Genomic DNA, 18147 nt, shown 5'->3' with positions numbered 1-18147 from the left:
CTCAGAGGGTGAGTAGGAATTAACCCGGGTAAGGAGGGAGTGATGGCCCAGGCAGAGGGCACAGCGTGTGCAAGGGTCCTGTGGCGAGGGCGCTGGGTGAAGGCCAGAGGGGCTGGAGGACCAGGACGGGGGAATGCGGTGAGAGGAGGCTGGGCAATGGGTGGGCTGGTAGCACCTGGACTTGTGTGTCCCTTTAGAGGACCTGGCCTGGATTCCAAGACCAAACAGAAGGCTTTAAGCAGTGGCAGGAAATAATGGTCCAAGTTGTGTAGTGAAGAGCTTTGAGGGGGTCCACGTGGAAGCGGGGAGTTCATGAGGGTCCTGCAGTGCCCAAACAGCCAATGAGAGTGGCTTTGACAAGGACATGGTGAGATGGGGGGGGTGCGGTCGGGAGGTGTGGCCGGGAGGGTCAGCTGGTGTCAAGGTCTGAGAAACCGGGCTGGTGGCTCCGAAGGGTCATAACGAACACGTTGTCCCTTAAGAACCTATTTTATTGAGTATGATACGTAGTATCTTCATTCCTACCAAGGATAGGAAAAGAGGCAGTGGGTAAACTCTGAGGAAGAAAGGAAGGGATGATTTTTAGATTCTGCTAAACAAGAGAGGTAAACGCTATCATTATGAGGAAGGAGGTCTCAGAGAGAGAAAGCTGCCTATCTACCCAAGGTCACGGCTGGTCAGGAGGTTAAGCCTCCATCAGCTTCCTCTCTTAAAAAGGGAAAACAGCTGATTTCATTGTGCTCAGTGAGCTGATAATCAAGGACAAAGGGAAAGGGTAGGGGGCACCTGGGAGCCCTGCTTGCTCTGGAGGAATGTCGGGGAGGCTGGCAGCAAGTCCCTGAGGAGCCTGGGCCGCCCTCCAGGTCCCGGCCACAGGGGAGACCCTGTGTGTTTGAGACCCAGAAACCAGCTCTTCCCCTCTCTGCTCTCCCACCTCTTGCTCCTGGGAAGTCCTTCCCTCACTGTCCTAACCTGGCCCCTCCTGCCTCTGTCCCCGCCATCTCAGCTTGCACACAGATCGTGCCACCTGGGCCCCCAGACCCTCCAGCCCTCAGGCGGGGCGGGGTGGGGTGGGGTGGGCGGGTGGCTCCGGCCACCAGCAGCACATAACCAGACACCGTCTTCTTCCAGCAGGTGCACTGTTCCTGGATCTCCTCTTGGGAGCCTGGAGGGAGCGCGTCCCTGCCCAGCGCAGTGACCTTTGCCTGTCTAAGCCCTGGTTAATTTTTGCCCAGTCTGCAGGCTGTGGGGCTCCTCCCCTCCAGAATATAAGCCTGGCCCCAGGCTGCCCTGTCCCCTGCCTGCCCGGAGCCTCCCGAGCCCGTGCCCACCCTCGCCATGGCCCAGGGCTTCTACATTTCCAAGCCCCTAGGCATCCTGGGCATCATCCTGGGCCTGGGGGCCGTGAGCACCATCATTGCCCTGTCTGTGGTGTACTCCCAGGAGAAGAACAAGAACTCTGCCCAGACCCCCACAAGCCCCTCCACCACTGTGGCCCCCACGTTGGACCCGAGCAAGCCATGGAACCGATACCGCCTCCCCCAGTCGCTGGAGCCCGAGTCCTACCAGGTGACACTCAGGCCCTACCTCACCCTCAACAAGGACGGTCTGTACATCTTCGAGGGCCAGAGCACTGTCCGCTTCATGTGCAAGGAGCCCACTGATGTCATCATCATCCACAGCAAGAAGCTCAACTACACTAAGACCCCAGAGAACCACATGGTGTCCCTGCGGGGTGTGGGGAATACCCCGGTCCCTGTCATCGACAGGACCGAGCTGGTAGAGGCCACCGAGTACCTGGTGGTACACCTGAAGGGCCAGCTGCAGAAGGACAGCCTGTACGAGATGGACAGTAAGTTCCAGGGCGAACTGGCTGATGACCTGGCTGGCTTCTACCGCAGCGAGTACATGGATGGCACCAACAAAAAGTGAGTTGGAGCTGGGTCCGCCCAGGGTGGGGGCAGGTCCTTGGTGCCGAGGCAGAGCTGGAGTCTGGGGGCCATGGAAGGGCTTGAACCTTCCAGAGCCCTTGGCTGGCCTGTGGTATCATCTGCAGCTCACGGGGAGCAGCCACCAAGACAGCAAACCCTTTCCTGGAAGGCCTCCCTCCCCTACTACAAGGCAGTCAATCACAAGTGATGGAAGTGCCCCTTGTTTAGACAGGAAAACTGAGGCTCAAAGGAGAGAGGTTTGGTCTCCTTGCACGCACAGGGATGGAGCCTGCCAGGACTTGGACCCGGAGTCCAGAAGGAGCTCTGATCTCCCAGTCAGCTGGCCTGTCAGGGCCCAGACGCTGTCTGAGTGAGGCAGGGAGGGCAGGGATTAGGCCGGACCAGCTTCTGTGCACCCCTTCCCCTGCAAACCCAGCAACACCCTAAAGCCTCCCCCCACCCTTGGGTATAGGCATTCTGCTGGCAAACTCTCTAACACTCTGGTCTGGACAGGGTGCTGGCTACGACCCAGATGCAGTCTGCAGATGCCCGGAAGTCCTTCCCGTGCTTTGATGAGCCGGCCATGAAGGCCCGGTTTAACATCACCCTCATCCACCCCAGTAACCTCGTAGCCCTGTCCAACATGCTGCCCAAAGGTGAGTGGGTCTGTCCTGGGGCCACACAGCCTTGGGAAGCCAGCGCCCCAAGGTGCCCAGGGCTGGGGTCCAGGGCAGGGAGAGAGTGCATGCCCATGTGCCTGAATGTGTCGTGCCCAGGACCCAGCACCCCACTTCCGGATGACCGCACCTGGAGTAAAACTGAGTTCCACACGACCCCTGTCATGTCCACATACCTGCTGGCCTACATCGTCAGCGAGTTCACGTCTGTGGAGCGCGAGGAGCTGATGGCACCCAACAATGTCCTGGTACGAAACTTGGCCCGCCTGTCCTATGCACGATTGGTCACACCTGAGGGATCTTCCTGTTTATCTTCACGTCTGTCCTGGCCCCTGAGCTGTTAGGTCACTGTTTGAACCCCACCTGAGTCACCTGAGGCAAGTTCTCTGACCCTCAGTCTCTGCATCTGAAAAATGGGCTCCTCTTAATGAATGGCGTTCCCAGCCAGTGGGTGCCAGGCAGACAGACAGCGGGTAGGACTGTCGTCTGCTATTTCCCAAAGGCTCCTCACTGGGACTCCCAGCCTCTCAGAAACCCCTGTTCTCTCTTCTGCTGGCCAGGCCTGCCCGTTTAACCTCGTCCAGGCACTGGGGCCCAGGAGGGGCCTTCATCACCCCCACCCTCTTTGCAGATCCGGATCTGGGCCCGGCCCAGCGCAACCGCAGCCGGGCACAGCGATTACGCCCTGAATGTGACCGGCCGCATCCTGAAGTTCTTCGCCAGTCATTACGACACACCCTACCCCCTTGAAAAATCTGGTGAGTGAAGGTTTCAGGGGCCTCACGTTAGGGGGGGCTCCATGCCCAGAGGCCATCCTGCCAACCACCTGGCCTCCCCAGACCAGATCGGCTTGCCTGACTTCAACGCCGGTGCCATGGAGAACTGGGGGCTGGTGACCTACCGGGAGAACTCCCTGCTGTTTGACCCCCAGTTCTCCTCCAGCAGCAACAAGGAGCGGGTGGTCACTGTGATCGCTCATGAGCTGGCCCACCAGGTACCCCTCGGCCCGGGGAGCGCGGAGAAGGAAATAGGGGGCTTGGGGAGGCGATGGAACGGGCTCTGGCTCTGCCCTGGCAGCTGAGGAGGGGGAAGGGTAGTGGCGGGGCGGGGGGGGATTGTCACAATGGTGTCACAAGAGTCGCCAGCCCAGGCCTGGCACGTGATGGTGCTCCCGAAAGGTTGCTCTGGGCACTGTTGGTGGCCGCAGGGCCGGAGGGGCTTGCTGGGCTGACGCCCCTCCCCCACAGTGGTTTGGGAACCTGGTGACCGTGGCCTGGTGGAACGACCTGTGGCTGAACGAGGGCTTCGCCTCCTATGTGGAGTACCTGGGTGCGGACCACGCGGAGCCCACGTGGAACCTGGTGAGCCTGCTCTTCAGGGGCCTTGGGGGGTGTCGGGGGGGGCAGGGAAGACCTGGGTCACCGCTCCCGGGACAGCGTGCTAACGGCCATCGGGGATTTGCAGAAAGACCTCATAGTGCAGAACGAGCTGTACCGTGTGATGGCCGTGGATGCCCTGACCTCCTCCCACCCGCTGACCACCCCCGCCCAGGAGGTCAACACGCCGGCCCAGATCAGTGAGATGTTCGACTCCATCTCCTATAGCAAGGTGCTGCCCCAGCCTGCGGAGACCGTGGGGACACCGGGAGGGAGGAGGGGACTCGGCCCACAGGCCGGGAGCCCTGTCCTGGCCCGCTGGGGTCACAGGGTCCTGCCGGCTGAGCGCAGCTTCCTGAGCCCCTGTCCATCCCCCAGGGAGCCTCTGTCCTCAGGATGCTCTCCAGCTTCCTGACTGAGGACCTGTTCAAGAAGGGCCTGGCGGTGAGTGCGCGTGGCCCACTGGCGGCGGCAGTGGTGGGGCTGGCGGTGGTTTTCTCCGGCCCCTGACCCTTGTCCCCAAGCCCAGCCCACCACAGAGGTTGGGTGGCAGAGCCTGGGACACCAGCTCTGCCCTTACCATGGCCCTTGTTTCCACAGTCCTATCTCCATGCCTTTGCCTATAAAAGTGCCACCTACCAGGACCTGTGGTTGCACCTGCAAAAGGTGGGTAACAGCCAGCCCTCCGAGCCATTCTGTGGGGGGCCTGAGATGCTAACAGTCGCTGGCGGTGGCACCTGTGGAAGGGAATGTGCCCGGCACCACCACTTGCTCACCCAGGCAGGTCCTGTGGAGCCGTGCTTGGTCATGTGCAAAATGGGTACTAGGGTGGCCCCTTGAAGGAGGTGGTTGGAGAAATCGCAGGTCAAGACCCCAGCAGGCTGCCTGCCTCCCCGGTACGGAGCACCGTGATGGGGGCCCAGGAGTCCCCTCTCCTAAGTGCTGAGGAGACAGGCCCTAACGGTGCCCACGCCCAAGCCCTCTCGGGCCGGGAACTTTGGAGCCATTCATTCAACCTACTCAGCAGTCCTGGGTGCCCTGTGCCCTCCCGGCCCCTCCCAGGCACAACTTTGCACCACCCCAGTACCCTTAGCACAAACTGGGACCCTCCCAACTGGCCCCACCTTGCATTCCTGTCAGCTCAGACCCCGAGCACCCCCTGTCTGTGGGGCAGACCCTCTGCCCCTCCTGCCCCTCCTGCCCCTCCTAGGCTGGAGCCTGCCCGCCCTCTGTCCTCCCGCATGTCCCCCTCCTCAGCCCTCCTGGACTGACCCTTCCAGAGCCCCGTGTCCCAGGCTCCCCGCCCCCGGCTGCCCCCCCACTGTTGCCCCCGTCCCTCCAGCCCCCAGTTGCCCAGGCTCCAAGGCCGGTCTGACCAGAGAGGGGAGACCCAGGGCTGTCACAGATCACAGCGGGGCTCCAGTGTCCCCTCGGCCAACCTCCAGCCCAAGTTTCATCGGCCATGAGCCCGGTCCACCTCCCGCTCCTTCCCATTTCCTCAGTCCTCCCCCACCGACTTCCACTGTCTACCTTGCCCTTCCTCAGTTTCCCTCCTGTCCTGCAAAGCTGAGCCCTCCTCCATGCCCGAAGCCCCTCCAACTCCATCCCTCCCTCCTGCCCCTGCTCCCTCTGAGCCCCCTCTTTCTGCAGCCCCCCAGAGCTCCCCCTTCTCAGCCTGTACCCCCTGACATGCTCTTCTGCCTGCGTTCTTGCCCTGATTTTGTTGGTGTTTTCTCAGTTGTTAGCAGGCGTTGGACTTTTATTGTTACTACAAAAGCAATGCAGCCCTGGCCAGTGGGGCTCAGGGGGTTGAGCGCCGGCCCATGAACCAAAAGGTCACCGGTTCGATTCCCAGTCAGGGCACAGGCCTGGGTTGTGGGCTGGGTTCCCAGCTGGGGACGTGCGAGAGGCAACCAATCGATGTTTGCCTCACACATCGATGTTTCTTTCCCTCTCTTTCTCCCTTTCTTCCCCCTCTCTAAAATAAATAAAATCTTTAAAAAAAGAAAAGGAAAAGCAATGCATGTGCATGGAAAAAGAATCAAAAAGACCTATGAGCACAGTAAACAACCACTTTGAGCCCGTGCCCAGGCCCCCACGTGGGTGCTCGCGGCTCTTCCCCCCTCCCCCGGACCGTGACACTGGCTTTTCCTCTTCCAGGCTGTGGACAACCAGACATCCGTCACGCTGCCCAAAAGTGTGAGCACCATCATGGACCGCTGGATCCTGCAGATGGGCTTCCCCGTCATCACCGTGGACACCAAGACAGGGAGCATCACCCAGAAGCACTTCCTTCTGGGCTCCGACACCGGAGCTGCCCCCCCCTCACAGTTCAAGTGAGCACATGGGGTCCCAGGGCAGGCGTCCCAGGGAGGGTCCTGAGGGCCGGGCCTGCTGCGGTCCCAGCCCCAGTGGCTGTAGGCAGGCCCTCCCTCTCGGGCCGGGAAGATGGAGGTGCCTGGCGGCAGGAAGCGGGAGCCCAGGCGGGGCCGCTCTTCGCTGGCAGTCGCCACGACCTGCCCTCTCTCACCCCCGACCTCGGGTCTCTTGTTGCAGCTACCAGTGGATCGTTCACATCTCATCTATGAAACACGGTGCCGTGCAGAAGGACTACTGGCTGGAGGAAGCCACAAAAAGTAATTTGGCGTCGCCCTCGCGGACAGCAGCCCCACCCCAAGCACCCAGTGCCTGGCCCCTGTGCCGGGGGTTATGGCAGCCTCAGTTTACTCCCCATGTGGAGCTGACTTCTTTGGTTGTCATCTCTGCTCCTGCCACCCAGTGGCGTGGCCCTGGGCAAGTTACCATCCCTGTTTGGTCCGATTTTTCCATCTGTAAAATGGGGCCAAGAACAATATCTTCCCCATTGAATTCTTTGAGGATTGAAGGAGACAATCCATGCGAAATGTTTTAAACAATGCCCGGCATGTGGTGTGTGCGGCCCCACTCTGCCAGGCACAGGGGAAACCAAGGTCAAGGCAAGTTGTCCTCTGCCTAGGCCAAAGCTGCCGACAAAGGGAAGGAAGACAAGCAGTGATAACTGTCCAGAGCTCTTTGTTCTGAGTGCTATAACAGAGGCATGCATGGCCTCCGGGCTGTGTGGGCACAAGGGCCAGGAGCTCTGGGAGTAAGGGGATTCAACTTCCTGGAGAGCTCAGGGGAGATTTCCTGGAGGAGGTGGCCTGGGTCTTGGAGGAAAAACAGCCATTAGCTAGGCTGACGGTGGCAGAGAAAAGCATTGCAGGCAGAGGAAATAGCAAGTGCAAGACACAGAGGCAGCAGAGAACGCAGGATGCAGGAGTCACCATGTCCTCAGGCCAGGAGGAGCTAGGGCAGGTGGGAAGTGGCAAATGATTGGGTCTGGCTGCAGGTGTGGAAGGGCACCCTCTGGCTGCCAGGAGAAGGGATGGCAGGGTGAAGGAGAGCAGGGAGGAGGGATGCCAAGCCCCATGGAAGCGATGGGCAGCGCCGGGGGGCTGACTGGAGGGGAGTCTGCGTGGACCGGACGTGTGAGAACAGAGATGTCCAGGTAGCTGGCACTGGCCTGGGCACACGCGGCCCGTGGGAGGCAGGGCAGGCACTGAGGCTCGGACATGGCGCGTGGCCTGGCTGAGTCACTGGCCGACCAGAGGCAGAGCCGGGCAAGGCAGCCTGCACGAAGCCCCTTCCCCTCCCTCCGCGGTGCTGCCCCAGAGCCCTGCGGGCCAGCTGCCACCGGGCTGCTGTGGTGCCGCTCCGGCCTGGAAAGAGGAAGGTCAAGGGTCAGCCTAGGGCCTTTTGAGCAGCCCCACCCCAGCTCCGGTCTCTCCGCACAGCCGAGGAACTGTTCAAAACCAGAGCCGATGAATGGGTCCTGCTGAACATCAACGTGACGGGCTATTACCAGGTGAACTACGATGAAGACAACTGGAGGAAGATTCAGGGTCAGCTGCGGAATAACCTGTCGGTGGGTGTCTGCTCCCCCAACCCTGTCCACTGCCCCAGGCCCCAGCCCGAGGTCACACCCTGAGGTCACACCCTCTGTCGCCCCTTCTAGGTCATCCCTGTCATCAATCGGGCACAGGTCATCCACGATGCCTTCGACCTGGCCAGGTAAGCATTGTTCCTCAGGCCCAGAGCGGCTCTGCCAGGGAGGCCTGGTGACTTGAGCAAGTGGGTCTCTCCATAGTGGGAAGTCGCTGCCCTCACCGTGAGCCAGGCCCAGGGCAGCAGGCTCCCTGCGCCCCGTGCACCCCTCCCTGGGGCCCCATTTCCCAGATGAGGAACCCGAGGCTCAGAGTCTGAGTGCCTTGCCTGAGGCCGCAGGACTGGGCTGTGGGCAGCCAGACTCAGGCCCGTCCAGCCCCACAGTCACACTGCCCTGCACAGCACCAAGCTATTCCTGAGAGCTGTGGGCCAAGTTGCTGTGCTAGGTGCTAAAAAATACCTGGGAAGGACAGCACAGGCGCGTTCAGCCTGGATTAACAGATGCCACCCATAGATGCGGACGTTGACGAACCCAGTGTGCACGGACAGCCTGAGGAGGGGGAGGGAGAAAGACCCAGAGGGCCGTGTGAATCAGAGAAGCAGCGGCTGAGGAGAGAACACAGGCTTTCTGTCCTTTCGAATCTAAGCTCTGTCTCTGTGAGCTCTGTGGCCTTAGTTAAGTCACTTTACTTCTCTGAGCCTCAGTTTTCTCATCTGTAAAATGGGGGTAGGAAGCAAGGGGTTGTGGTTGGCAGTGGGTGAGGGCTGGGCCTGGGCTGGCCTTGTTTGCGGGACTACCCTGTGCCTAGGTCCCCCGCCCCCGTGAACACTGAAGCTGGCCCAGTTGGGGCTCTGGGACCTCAGGCCTCAAGAGGGGCTGGGGTTCCCAGAGAGGACTGGGTGGGGTGCTTACTTCAGCCCCTCTGTTTGTCCTCCAGTGCCCACATGGTCCCTGTTACCCTGGCGCTGAACAACACCCTCTTCCTGATCAACGAGAAAGAATACCTGCCCTGGGAGGCCGCCCTGAGCAGCCTGAGCTACTTCAAGTACATGTTGGACCGCTCCGAGGCCGAGTATGCCTCCATGCAGGTGCGGAGGGGCGTGGCTGGCAGGGGACAGGGCCAGCCTGCCCAGTGCCCGACGCGGCGCCATTAGGAGGTTTATGGGGATACTGCCTGTGGCGGTGAGCCCCCCCAGGCTGACACCGCGCGGGCCCTCTGTGGGCACGGGCTGGGCAGGGCGGTGAGACCAGCAGGAATGGTGGAGGAGGTGGGGGAGAGCAGCGGAGACTGAGGAGCTGGGCGGGCTGCGAAGGGCAAGGGGAGCACCCAGGCTTCCAACAGGGTGTGCCGCTTCGGAAGTCAGCCCTTTCAGAGAGAGCCGCTGCGCTGGGGGGGCGGGATGCCTGTCCTTTAGCAGGTGTGTGGCCTCAGGTAACCCTCTGCCGCCCGAGTGATCCCCGCTGTGAGGTGAGCAGCCCGGTCCCTGTCTAGCCCGCCCGCCCACCCATGGGGCAGAGGCGAGGGAGATGCAGGTGTTCGTGGCTCTAAAGCAGGGGCCGCTCAGACTCCCACCAGGGAGTCCAGAAGGAAAAGCTGGATGTACAAGGATGTGTGATGGTTAATGAAAGACAAGAAAACAGAAACACATAGGTGTCCAACTGTCGGAGTTAGTTAATGGGATATCCATTTGATGGAATATTATGTAGCCATTGCATCATACTGGAAGGGATCATTTTTCTATTTAACATTGTTCACATTATTAAATTCCTATGATGGTAAATGAGGTATTACGGTAAATGAGGTTTTCACTCATCCTAGCTCATTAACCTGCCTACCTTGGATTCACCTCATCTTCTTAATGTGGTTCAGTCACAATATTGGGTCAACTCAGTGTATCGCATTCACTTTGTGGCGGTTACGCCCACAGCGTTGTCTGCTGAGCCACACAGAGCGTGATGAGTGTGTTTTCTTTTTCTCTGTCGTCTGTAAATGCATCAGATAATGCAGCAGCTTTGCTCCAGTCCCCTGGGGCACCCCTGGTCTCTGAGCCCTGAGTTTTCTGTCTCATGGGGCTGCGGGATGGGACATGGGGAGCTCATCTTCCAGGAGTTTTGAGAAAGGGTTCATGAGAGGTGGAAGTTCTGGGGTAGCTTGTCTGAGATGCCTTTATCCCACCTTCACACTGGAGTGAGAGCGCGCCTGGGTGTAGGGTTTCCATGTTGGAAATTACTCCTCAGAAATGTCTGATCTTGCTGTGCTGACATTTCCTTTCTCCTGAGAAACCCAGAACCTGTCCTTTTTCCGGTTCTTTGAAAGTGGCCCATTTCCCCTTCTGGAAGCACACAGGCTCTTCAATCCTGGTGGCCCTTTCTCATCCTTCTGCCCTTTCAGTCTGGACATTTTTGCATTGCTCCTTTAAACTTTCTTCCTCTCCTTTTTTTTGGGGGGGGGGAGGGGAGGCGGGGATTGGTCCTCCTGTGTTCTTCCTCTTCTGTTTTCTAGCTTGTTGGCTTTTTGTTCTGCCTCCTGGGACCTGCCCTGTACTTGCCTCTTAGGTTGCGTTCACTTCGTCTGTCATATCTGCCAACTTCGAGGGCTGTTCTGGCCCCAAGCATCCTGTGCAATGTCCTCTCTGAACTCGTACAGGATATTCATCCCAGGCTTTTCCAAAGTTTTCTTTTTAATTTTCAAAAATGTTTAAAACTTTTTAATGCTTTTTAAAAAGTTTATTGATATGAGAGCGAGAGAGAGGGAGGGAGCGGGGAGAGAGAAAGAAAAGAAAAAAGAAAAACATCAGTTTGTTTTTCCACTTATTTACGCATTCGTTGCCTGACCAGAGATCAAACCCGCCACCTTGGCCTATTGGGGAGGCTGCTCTAACCAACGGAGCTGCCCAGTCAGGGCCTGCCAAGGATTCCAATAGTGTGGGGTGGGGCTTATAGCACAATGCCAGGTAGGAAGTGCAGTGTGCAGACTTCTCGATACCTTAGTAGGAAAGAGAAAAAGGGGGAGGGAACACACCAATGCAGGAACTGCGCTTTAAGAAACGGCGACACTCAGTGTTAGCACTGCTGAGCCTTTGAGGAAGGGGAACCTGACATCGGCTGTTAAAACCGGGGCTGGTGCGGGCCCTTCCAAGCACCGTCTGAGCCTCTGTAGCCATGAGCCCTTGTGACACCTGCCCATCCGCCTCACGGGCTCCTTGGGGCTCCAGGCAGGTCAGGCTCAAGTCTCTCCTTGGAAGCTATTCATGTTTTCCCTTCCTCAGAATTACCTGAAGAAGCAGGTCACGCCCCTCTTCACTCATTTTGAAAATGTCACCAAGAACTGGACTGTGCGCCCAGACAACCTGATGGACCAGTGAGTATGACCTCTTCTGTGTCTGGAGGTCACGGGGGGCCCAGCCACCCTGACCTTGGCAGTTGCGAGCGACACCTGCCCAGTGTCCCTCTCTGGCCCCCCAGCTCCTGGCCAGACTAGGACCACGAGGCAGGGAGTGGCCCGCCTGGGAGCGGGAGGCCCTGCCGGAGTCTCTGGGCTGTGGGCCCATCTGGCCTCTTTGCTCAAAGGACCAAACCACAGCGCTGAGGTCCCCTCCCCAACTTGGCCATTGAAATTCTGGGTGTGGGAGCTGGGGCTGGACCCTGTGCCCGGCCCTGTGGCGCCCCCAGCTGTCAAAGGCACAGAGCAAAGGGGGACCCGGAGGATGGGGTGGGCTGCAGCCTCAGCACCTCACCCTGCTTTTTAAAGCAGGAGTCACGGGTCAGGTGGAGAGTCTGGGCTGGGGTCTGGGCCAGGCCGCTGACCAGGTGTCGTCCCGGGGCAGGTACAATGAGGTCAACGCCATCAGCACCGCCTGCTCCAGTGGGCTTGACGCATGCCAGGTCATGGTGTCGAACCTTTTCGCCCAGTGGATGAAGACCCCCAACAATAACCCGTGAGTGTCCCCAGCTCCTCCCCGGTCTTCCCTCATCCCGCAGGCCCGCAGCCCGGTCCTCACTGGGCCCTGCTCCCACCCTCCCTGCTGCCACTCTACTGCTGACTCTTGCCCACCCCATGCCAGGATCCACCCCAACCTGCGGTCCACCGTCTACTGCAACGCTATCGCCCAGGGTGGCGAGAAGGAGTGGGACTTCGCCTGGGAACAATTCCGGAACGCCACACTAGTGAACGAAGCTGACAAGCTCCGAGCGGCCCTGGCCTGCAGCAAGAAGTCCTGGATCCTGGCCAGGTGAGGACCGGCCGGCGGAGCTGGATGGGTTGCCCTCCCCACGGAGGACCAGGACACCTCACAGGCGCCTCCACACTCTTGTTCAGGGGCTTCCCGCAAAGCCAAGCAGCGGAGCAGGGTGCTCCCATTTCATAGACGAGGGCACCAAGGCTCGGAGAAGCCAAGCACCTTGCCCAAGGTCTGGCAGCTTCAATGAGTGATAGAGCCCAGATACCAGATACAAACTGAGATCTGGGCTCATGCCCTGTGCTTTGCCCTGCTGTGGCCTCTCAGTCTTTACATGACAACGCCTCAGTTTCCCTCTCTGTGAAGGGCTGCGGCCCTGTGGGACTCAGTCCTTCTGGAGGTCCAGCTGAGCATCCCCCAAGCCCTTGATGAGGGCCCCTGGCTCCCACTGGGTGCCTCAGATGCCATCTCCTGGACCCCAGCAAAAAAAGGCCACCCTCAGGGTCACAGACAGGAGTGACTGCCCTACCTGGTGGCAGGCTTGTGGCACCAGTACTCCTTCCTTTCTTCCTTGACCATCAGATGTTTGTCACACGCCAGGTCTACCTCAGGCACGACATGTGGCCTAGCCCGTGACCCTGCTTGGGGCATTGAGTGTCTCATTTACAAGAGGGAGGGGAGACCAAGGCGTCTTGAGCCCCCGCATGCCCAGGGCTGTCAAAGAGTCAGGAGGGCTTGGGAGGGGGGTGGGCCCTCTGCCGGGGCCGGGGGGGGGGGGGGGGCGGGGTCCTCTGTCGAATCATGGAGCTGCAGCCCTTGAAGTGGTCGCCCACGCAGCGTCATGCTCCTGCAGGTACCTGAGTCGCACCCTGGACCCTAACCTCATCCGGAAGCAGGATGCCACCTCCACCATCAGCAGCATTGCCAGCAACGTCATGGGGCAGTCTCTGGCTTGGAATTTCGTCCAGGCCAACTGGAACAAGCTCTTTGAAGAGTGAGTCCTCTGAGGGCGTGGTCTGGGCTGCCCTGAGGGTGGTCCCTGGGCCCGGAGCACCGCCGCCTTGGGAGCGGCGGGGTGGGACCTGCGTAGGAGTGGGCAGGGACCGAAAGACCAGGTGGGGGATGGGCCCTCCTTTTTCCCCCGCTTGGAGGAAAGAAAAAGTCTGACTGTGGGAATGATCTCTGGAGAGAGGGGAGCAAGGACACGGCAGTGACACCTGTGCTTGAGTCTCCGTGGGTGTGTCCTTTGATCTCATCTACAAGATGGAGCCATCACAGGGCAGCTGTGAGGAGGGAGCATCGCCCGCCACACACTGGAGTGTTAGTGCCTCCCCCGCTCACAGTTCTCTCTCTCCCTGCCCTACAGTTACGGTGGTGGCTCCTTCTCCTTCTCCAACCTCATCCTGGCCATCACTCGGCGATTCTCTACCCAGGAAGAGCTGCAGGAGGTAAGAAGCCCTGGGCTCCGGGGTCACCCCAGCCTAAGGGAGGTGTCCGCCTTTCAGTCCCCACTGAGTGTGGTCGCAGGGAACTGGGCTCCTTGTGGTCAGGCCTCCCCCATGAACAGAGGAAGCTGGGTGCCCACACTTTTTAAGTGGTGACAGTTCAATCAGGAGAGTTCACCTTGGCATCTTTGTACAGGCAAAAAGGAAAGAGAGTAACATTATGAACCTTCATGTACCCATTACTCAGACTGAACAGTTACCAACATCTTCCCGATACTTTCTGGGGGTTTCTAATTTTCAAGCAAACCACTGATAACATGTAATTTCAGCTGTAATTACTTTAGTCATATCTAAAACAAAGGAATTTTTAAAACATAATTGCACTGTCATTAGCATACTTAAGAAAATTAATAATTATCTTATACCAAGCCTCTTTTCAGATTCTCTCTTTTTTTTTTTTTAAATTCCTTTTGCCATTGATACGCTATGTTTGCATTGGAAGCCAAAGTTAACTCATTGATTTAGGTTGATTTCTTTTTTGAAATGTGAGATACAGTTTATGTATCCTAAAAACCACTATTTTAAGTGGTTTTAGTATATTTACAAGATACGCAACCATTACCACCATCTAATTCTAGGACATTTTTATGACACCCAAAAGAAACCCTGCACCAACCAAGAGTCCCTCCCCATTGCCTGTTTCCCAGCCCCAGGCAACCATGGCCTCCTGTCTGTCTCCATCCTTTTGCCTGTGTTGGATATCTCACAGAAAGAACTCATACAACGTGGCCTTCTGGGTCTGGCTTCTTTTACTTAGCATGATGTTCTCAAGGTCCATCCATGTTGGAGCCTGTGTCACTCCTTTGAAACATGGATTTGTTGTTCCACTCATCGATGCACTCATTGGTTGCTTCCTGTATGCGCCCCGAGCAGGGATCGAACCTGCAGCCTTGGTTGTATTGGGACGATGCTCTAACCATCTGAGCTGCCCAGCCTCCGCCAGTAGTGTCTTTTTTCTTCCTTTTCAGTTTTAGTTAAATCTTTACTGTAGTTTTTCCCCCATTACCATTGAGTCCCCTTTTACCCGCCTCGCGTGCCCCAGTCGCGTCCCTGTAGTTTTTGATACGTAAGTGTGTTGTTTTGATGAAATCCAACTTTCTACTTTCGCCGTCGTCATCATCGCTGCTGCTTGTGCTTTAGGGATCATAGCGGAGAAATATCGCCGAATCCCCGAAGTCACAGAGATTTACACCTGTGTTTTTTCACTAAGTGTCGTGTTGTTTGAGGTCTTACACTTAGGACGTTGGTCAGTTTTTACTTCATTTTGTATATGGGGTGAGGTAGGGGTCCAAGTTCATTCCTTTGCTGGCTCGTCAGTTGTCCCAGCACCACTTGTTGAAAAGGCTGTTCTTTCCCCCATCGAATGGTCTTGGCACCCTTGTTGAAAATCAGCTGACTCTCAGTTCTCTTTCATTGATCTGTCTGTCCATTCTTCCGCCAGTGCCGTTCTGTCTTGATTACTGTAGCTTTATAATAAGTTTTGAAGTCAGGAATGTGAGTCCTACGACTTTGTACTTTTTCAAGGTTGTTTGGCTCTTCTGAGTCCCTTGACTTTCTTTATGCATTTTAGGATTGCATGCCAATTTCTGCAAAAAGGGGCCATTGGAACTTTGATCGGGATTGCATTATAATCTGTAGATCAGTTTGGGGACTATTGCCATGATAATATGAGCTCTTCCAGTCTATTAATGTACATTTATTTGGGTCTCTTTTCCTTTTATTTAGGTCTTCTTAATTTCCTTCAACAATGTTTTATAGTTTTCAGCATACCAGTCTTATATACTTCTCTTGTCAAACTTATTCTCAATTTATTTTTTATGCTGTTGTAAATGAAGCTTTTTTCTTAATTTCATTTTCAGATTTTTCATTGCTAGTGTGTAGAAATACAGTCAATTTTTACATATTGTTCATGTCCTGCAACTTGCTGAACTCATAAGTTTTCTTTTTATAGATTTCTTAGGATTTTCTATATACAAATCAGGTCATCTGCAAGTAGATATAGTTTTACTTCTTCCTTTCATGTCTAATTGCCCTAATTCCAACCTCCAGTACTAATACATCTTTTAATCTGTAAAATCTCCTTTTTAAAAAAAAAATACCATTTATTTGTTGAAGCAGCTGGGTCATTTGCATTATAGTATGGAAATGGGCACATTTTGAATGTGGCTGGTTGTTTCCTGTGGTGTGTGTTTAGTTTGTCCCTCTGTCCTCCCTTGATTGGGTTGAAATCGTAATTCAGTTAAAAACGGAGAGTCAGCTCAATGAAGACCCACACACTGAAGGCTAAATAACACCCGGGAGCCAGCTTTAAGCTTGGGGGTCCTGTCATCTTCGAGCTCTGTGCTAGGTCAGGACTTGGCCCGAGGGGCGAGGAAGGACTGGCCCTTCCTGTCCTGGAGAGCAGGCTGTGGTCCCGGTTCCCAGCCACATCGTGGAGCGGGAGGACAGAGGAAAGGGACTCCCCTTCCCAGCCTGGGCTGAGAGTCTCCCTCTTCCCGGCAGCTGGAGCGGTTCAAGGAGAACAACTCGGGCACAGGCTTCGGCTCAGCCACCCGGGCTCTGGAGCAAGCCCTGGAGAAGACCAAAGCCAACATCAAGTGGGTGAAGGAAAACAAGGAAGCGGTGTACAACTGGTTCACAGAGAACAGCCGATAGTCTCCGCTCTGTGCCGCCACCTGGCCCGCATGTGAGATGACCCTGGGCATCTGTCCCTGTGGCCCACTGCGGGGCCCCCATTCCCCGACTAATTCCTAGGCCATGATCTCTCCACTCTGCATGTGGGGCCAGCCCAGCTCCTGATGGCCAGACTGTCCAAGCACCTCCCAGCCCCTGCCCCTCGTGCCAATAGCACCCAGGGCCCTGGGGCTGATCTCAGGGAAGCCCAGCTCTAGGGCCAGAGGAGCAGGAGCCCTCAGTGGACTGTGCACAGCCTTGGGGAGCTGCCCTGCACCCTCTCTTGCCTTCCCATGAAGACCCTGAACCTGGGGACTCAACAGGGTACCAGATCTGTATATTTTTTTCTAAGAGAAAATGTAGATAAAGGATTTCTAAATGAGCTTCCAGACTCATTACTAAACCAGAGCAGGAGTGGGTTGGCACAACAGCTGGGGAGATGGGCTGGAGGGAAGCTGGGTGCACAGGCAGCACTGTGGGCTCTGGGGCCCCCCTGCAGAACACCTGTGTGCGCCGTCTGCCTGCACGTTCATTGCACCCGTGTTCCCAGGACGGGCCCGAGTCGCTGGGTGCTGGAGAACCGTGGGAGGTGCAGGGCAGGCACCGGGCGCGGTGCTCACAGGGCAGAGCGGGGGGAGCTGGGCTTGGCGCCAGGCCGGAGCCGGTCCTGACAGTACCCCCTTCTTGTGCCACAGCCAGCATCCCCGGGACACGGAGGGAACAGGGCTGGTACCGAGGGCAGCAAACCCTGGGTCCGGGGCTGAGTGTGACCACGTGCTGGCCGAGGGCCTGTCCTGCCGCCTCTTGGGGTTCCCTGGTGGGTGGAGGCGACATCAATCTGTAGAGGAGCATCCTGAAAAAGGCAGGTGCCCTTTTGATCACCTTGGGGAAGGGACAGCCTGGGACCCATGGGCTCCATGGCCCTCCTTGGACTTGCTGGGCATTTCTTGGCCAACAGAGCTAGGCGGTAGGAAGGGCCCCTGGGCCTCGGCTGAGCACCAGGTGGGAGGGAGGGCGGGGCCGCTCCAAGGCCTGCAGGGCTCTGACAGCTGGGGCCTGGGGCGGGGGGTTGGGGGGGCTGGGGGGGTGGCCGGAGGTGTGGCTTCAGGTCACGGTCCAGCCACTGATGCTCAGACAAGTGACCACAAGCCCTAGGCTTTGGTTCTATCACCTGCCCAGTAAAGAAGCCTGGTCCTAGGGTTGGTGTGTGGAAGGAAGGAGTCACATACTGCCTCTTGGCCTGACATGTAAGATGAGCTGGCCATTGTCATGGTCCTGTCTCCTGTCTCCGGCTTCGAGGCCCCACGAGCCCTCTTCCCTCACTGCCTCTCCCCTTCAGGAGGAAGGCTCCCCCTGTTCTCCACTGGTGTCCGCACTTCAAAGGGTGGGGCGGGGCCAGCCGGGGCGGGGCAGGGTCCCTGCACCAACCCAAGTCTCCTCTGGGCCAGTCCTTCCTGTCGCCAGTGCCCAGCAGCATCCCCAGCAGCATCGGCTGGCACTTGACCTTCACAGGACTGGAGCCCTCAGGTGGTCCCCGCCGGGGGAGGGGTCAGCTCTGCCATCTCCAGTCCCTGGCCTCCCGGGAGAAGTCGGCAAGGATCCTAGTCTCTGTGCCTTGCCCTGACTTATGCGCATTGTCTCATTTGGTTCTCAACAGTCCCAAGAGATAAGGACAGCCTTCATCTAGGCTTTGCTGATAAGGGAATTCAGGCTCTGGACGGTTAAGTCACAGTTCAGCAGAGCTGGGAGGAGACCGGAGACTGGCCCTTCCTGCCCTTGCCAGAGTGGAGCCAGCCTGTCTCCATTTGGAGCGGGGACAGGGCCTGTGACAGCCACACGTCAC

At 57.5% G+C, this 18147-nt stretch overlaps 1 protein-coding gene across 1 annotated transcript; it reads left to right on the top strand.

Annotated features, from left to right (window-relative positions):
• Positions 1 to 339: 339 nt before the first annotated feature.
• On the top strand, positions 340 to 16658 carry ANPEP (alanyl aminopeptidase, membrane). The gene is made up of 21 exons (XM_054577586.1): positions 340 to 367; positions 1132 to 1928; positions 2445 to 2587; positions 2708 to 2856; positions 3240 to 3366; positions 3448 to 3602; positions 3856 to 3969; positions 4073 to 4216; positions 4363 to 4428; positions 4585 to 4650; positions 6145 to 6320; positions 6541 to 6620; positions 7797 to 7927; positions 8018 to 8073; positions 8886 to 9036; positions 11218 to 11309; positions 11776 to 11886; positions 12013 to 12180; positions 12980 to 13120; positions 13493 to 13574; positions 16134 to 16658. The coding sequence occupies exons 2-21, from the start codon at positions 1339 to 1341 to the stop codon at positions 16284 to 16286; spliced, it is 2895 nt and encodes a 964-aa protein (XP_054433561.1). The 5' UTR covers positions 340 to 367; positions 1132 to 1338; the 3' UTR covers positions 16287 to 16658.
• The last annotated feature ends 1489 nt before the right edge of the window (positions 16659 to 18147 follow it).

Source organism: Pteronotus mesoamericanus, unplaced genomic scaffold (genome assembly GCF_021234165.1).
Source record: "Pteronotus mesoamericanus isolate MK-2021 breed Mesoamerican mustached bat unplaced genomic scaffold, CSHL_Meso_final contig_438, whole genome shotgun sequence".
In the NCBI taxonomy this organism is placed as follows: Eukaryota; Metazoa; Chordata; class Mammalia; order Chiroptera; family Mormoopidae; genus Pteronotus; species Pteronotus mesoamericanus.
The sequence above is the reverse complement of the archived record's forward strand: the minus strand, read 5'-3'. Positions and strand labels throughout refer to the sequence as shown.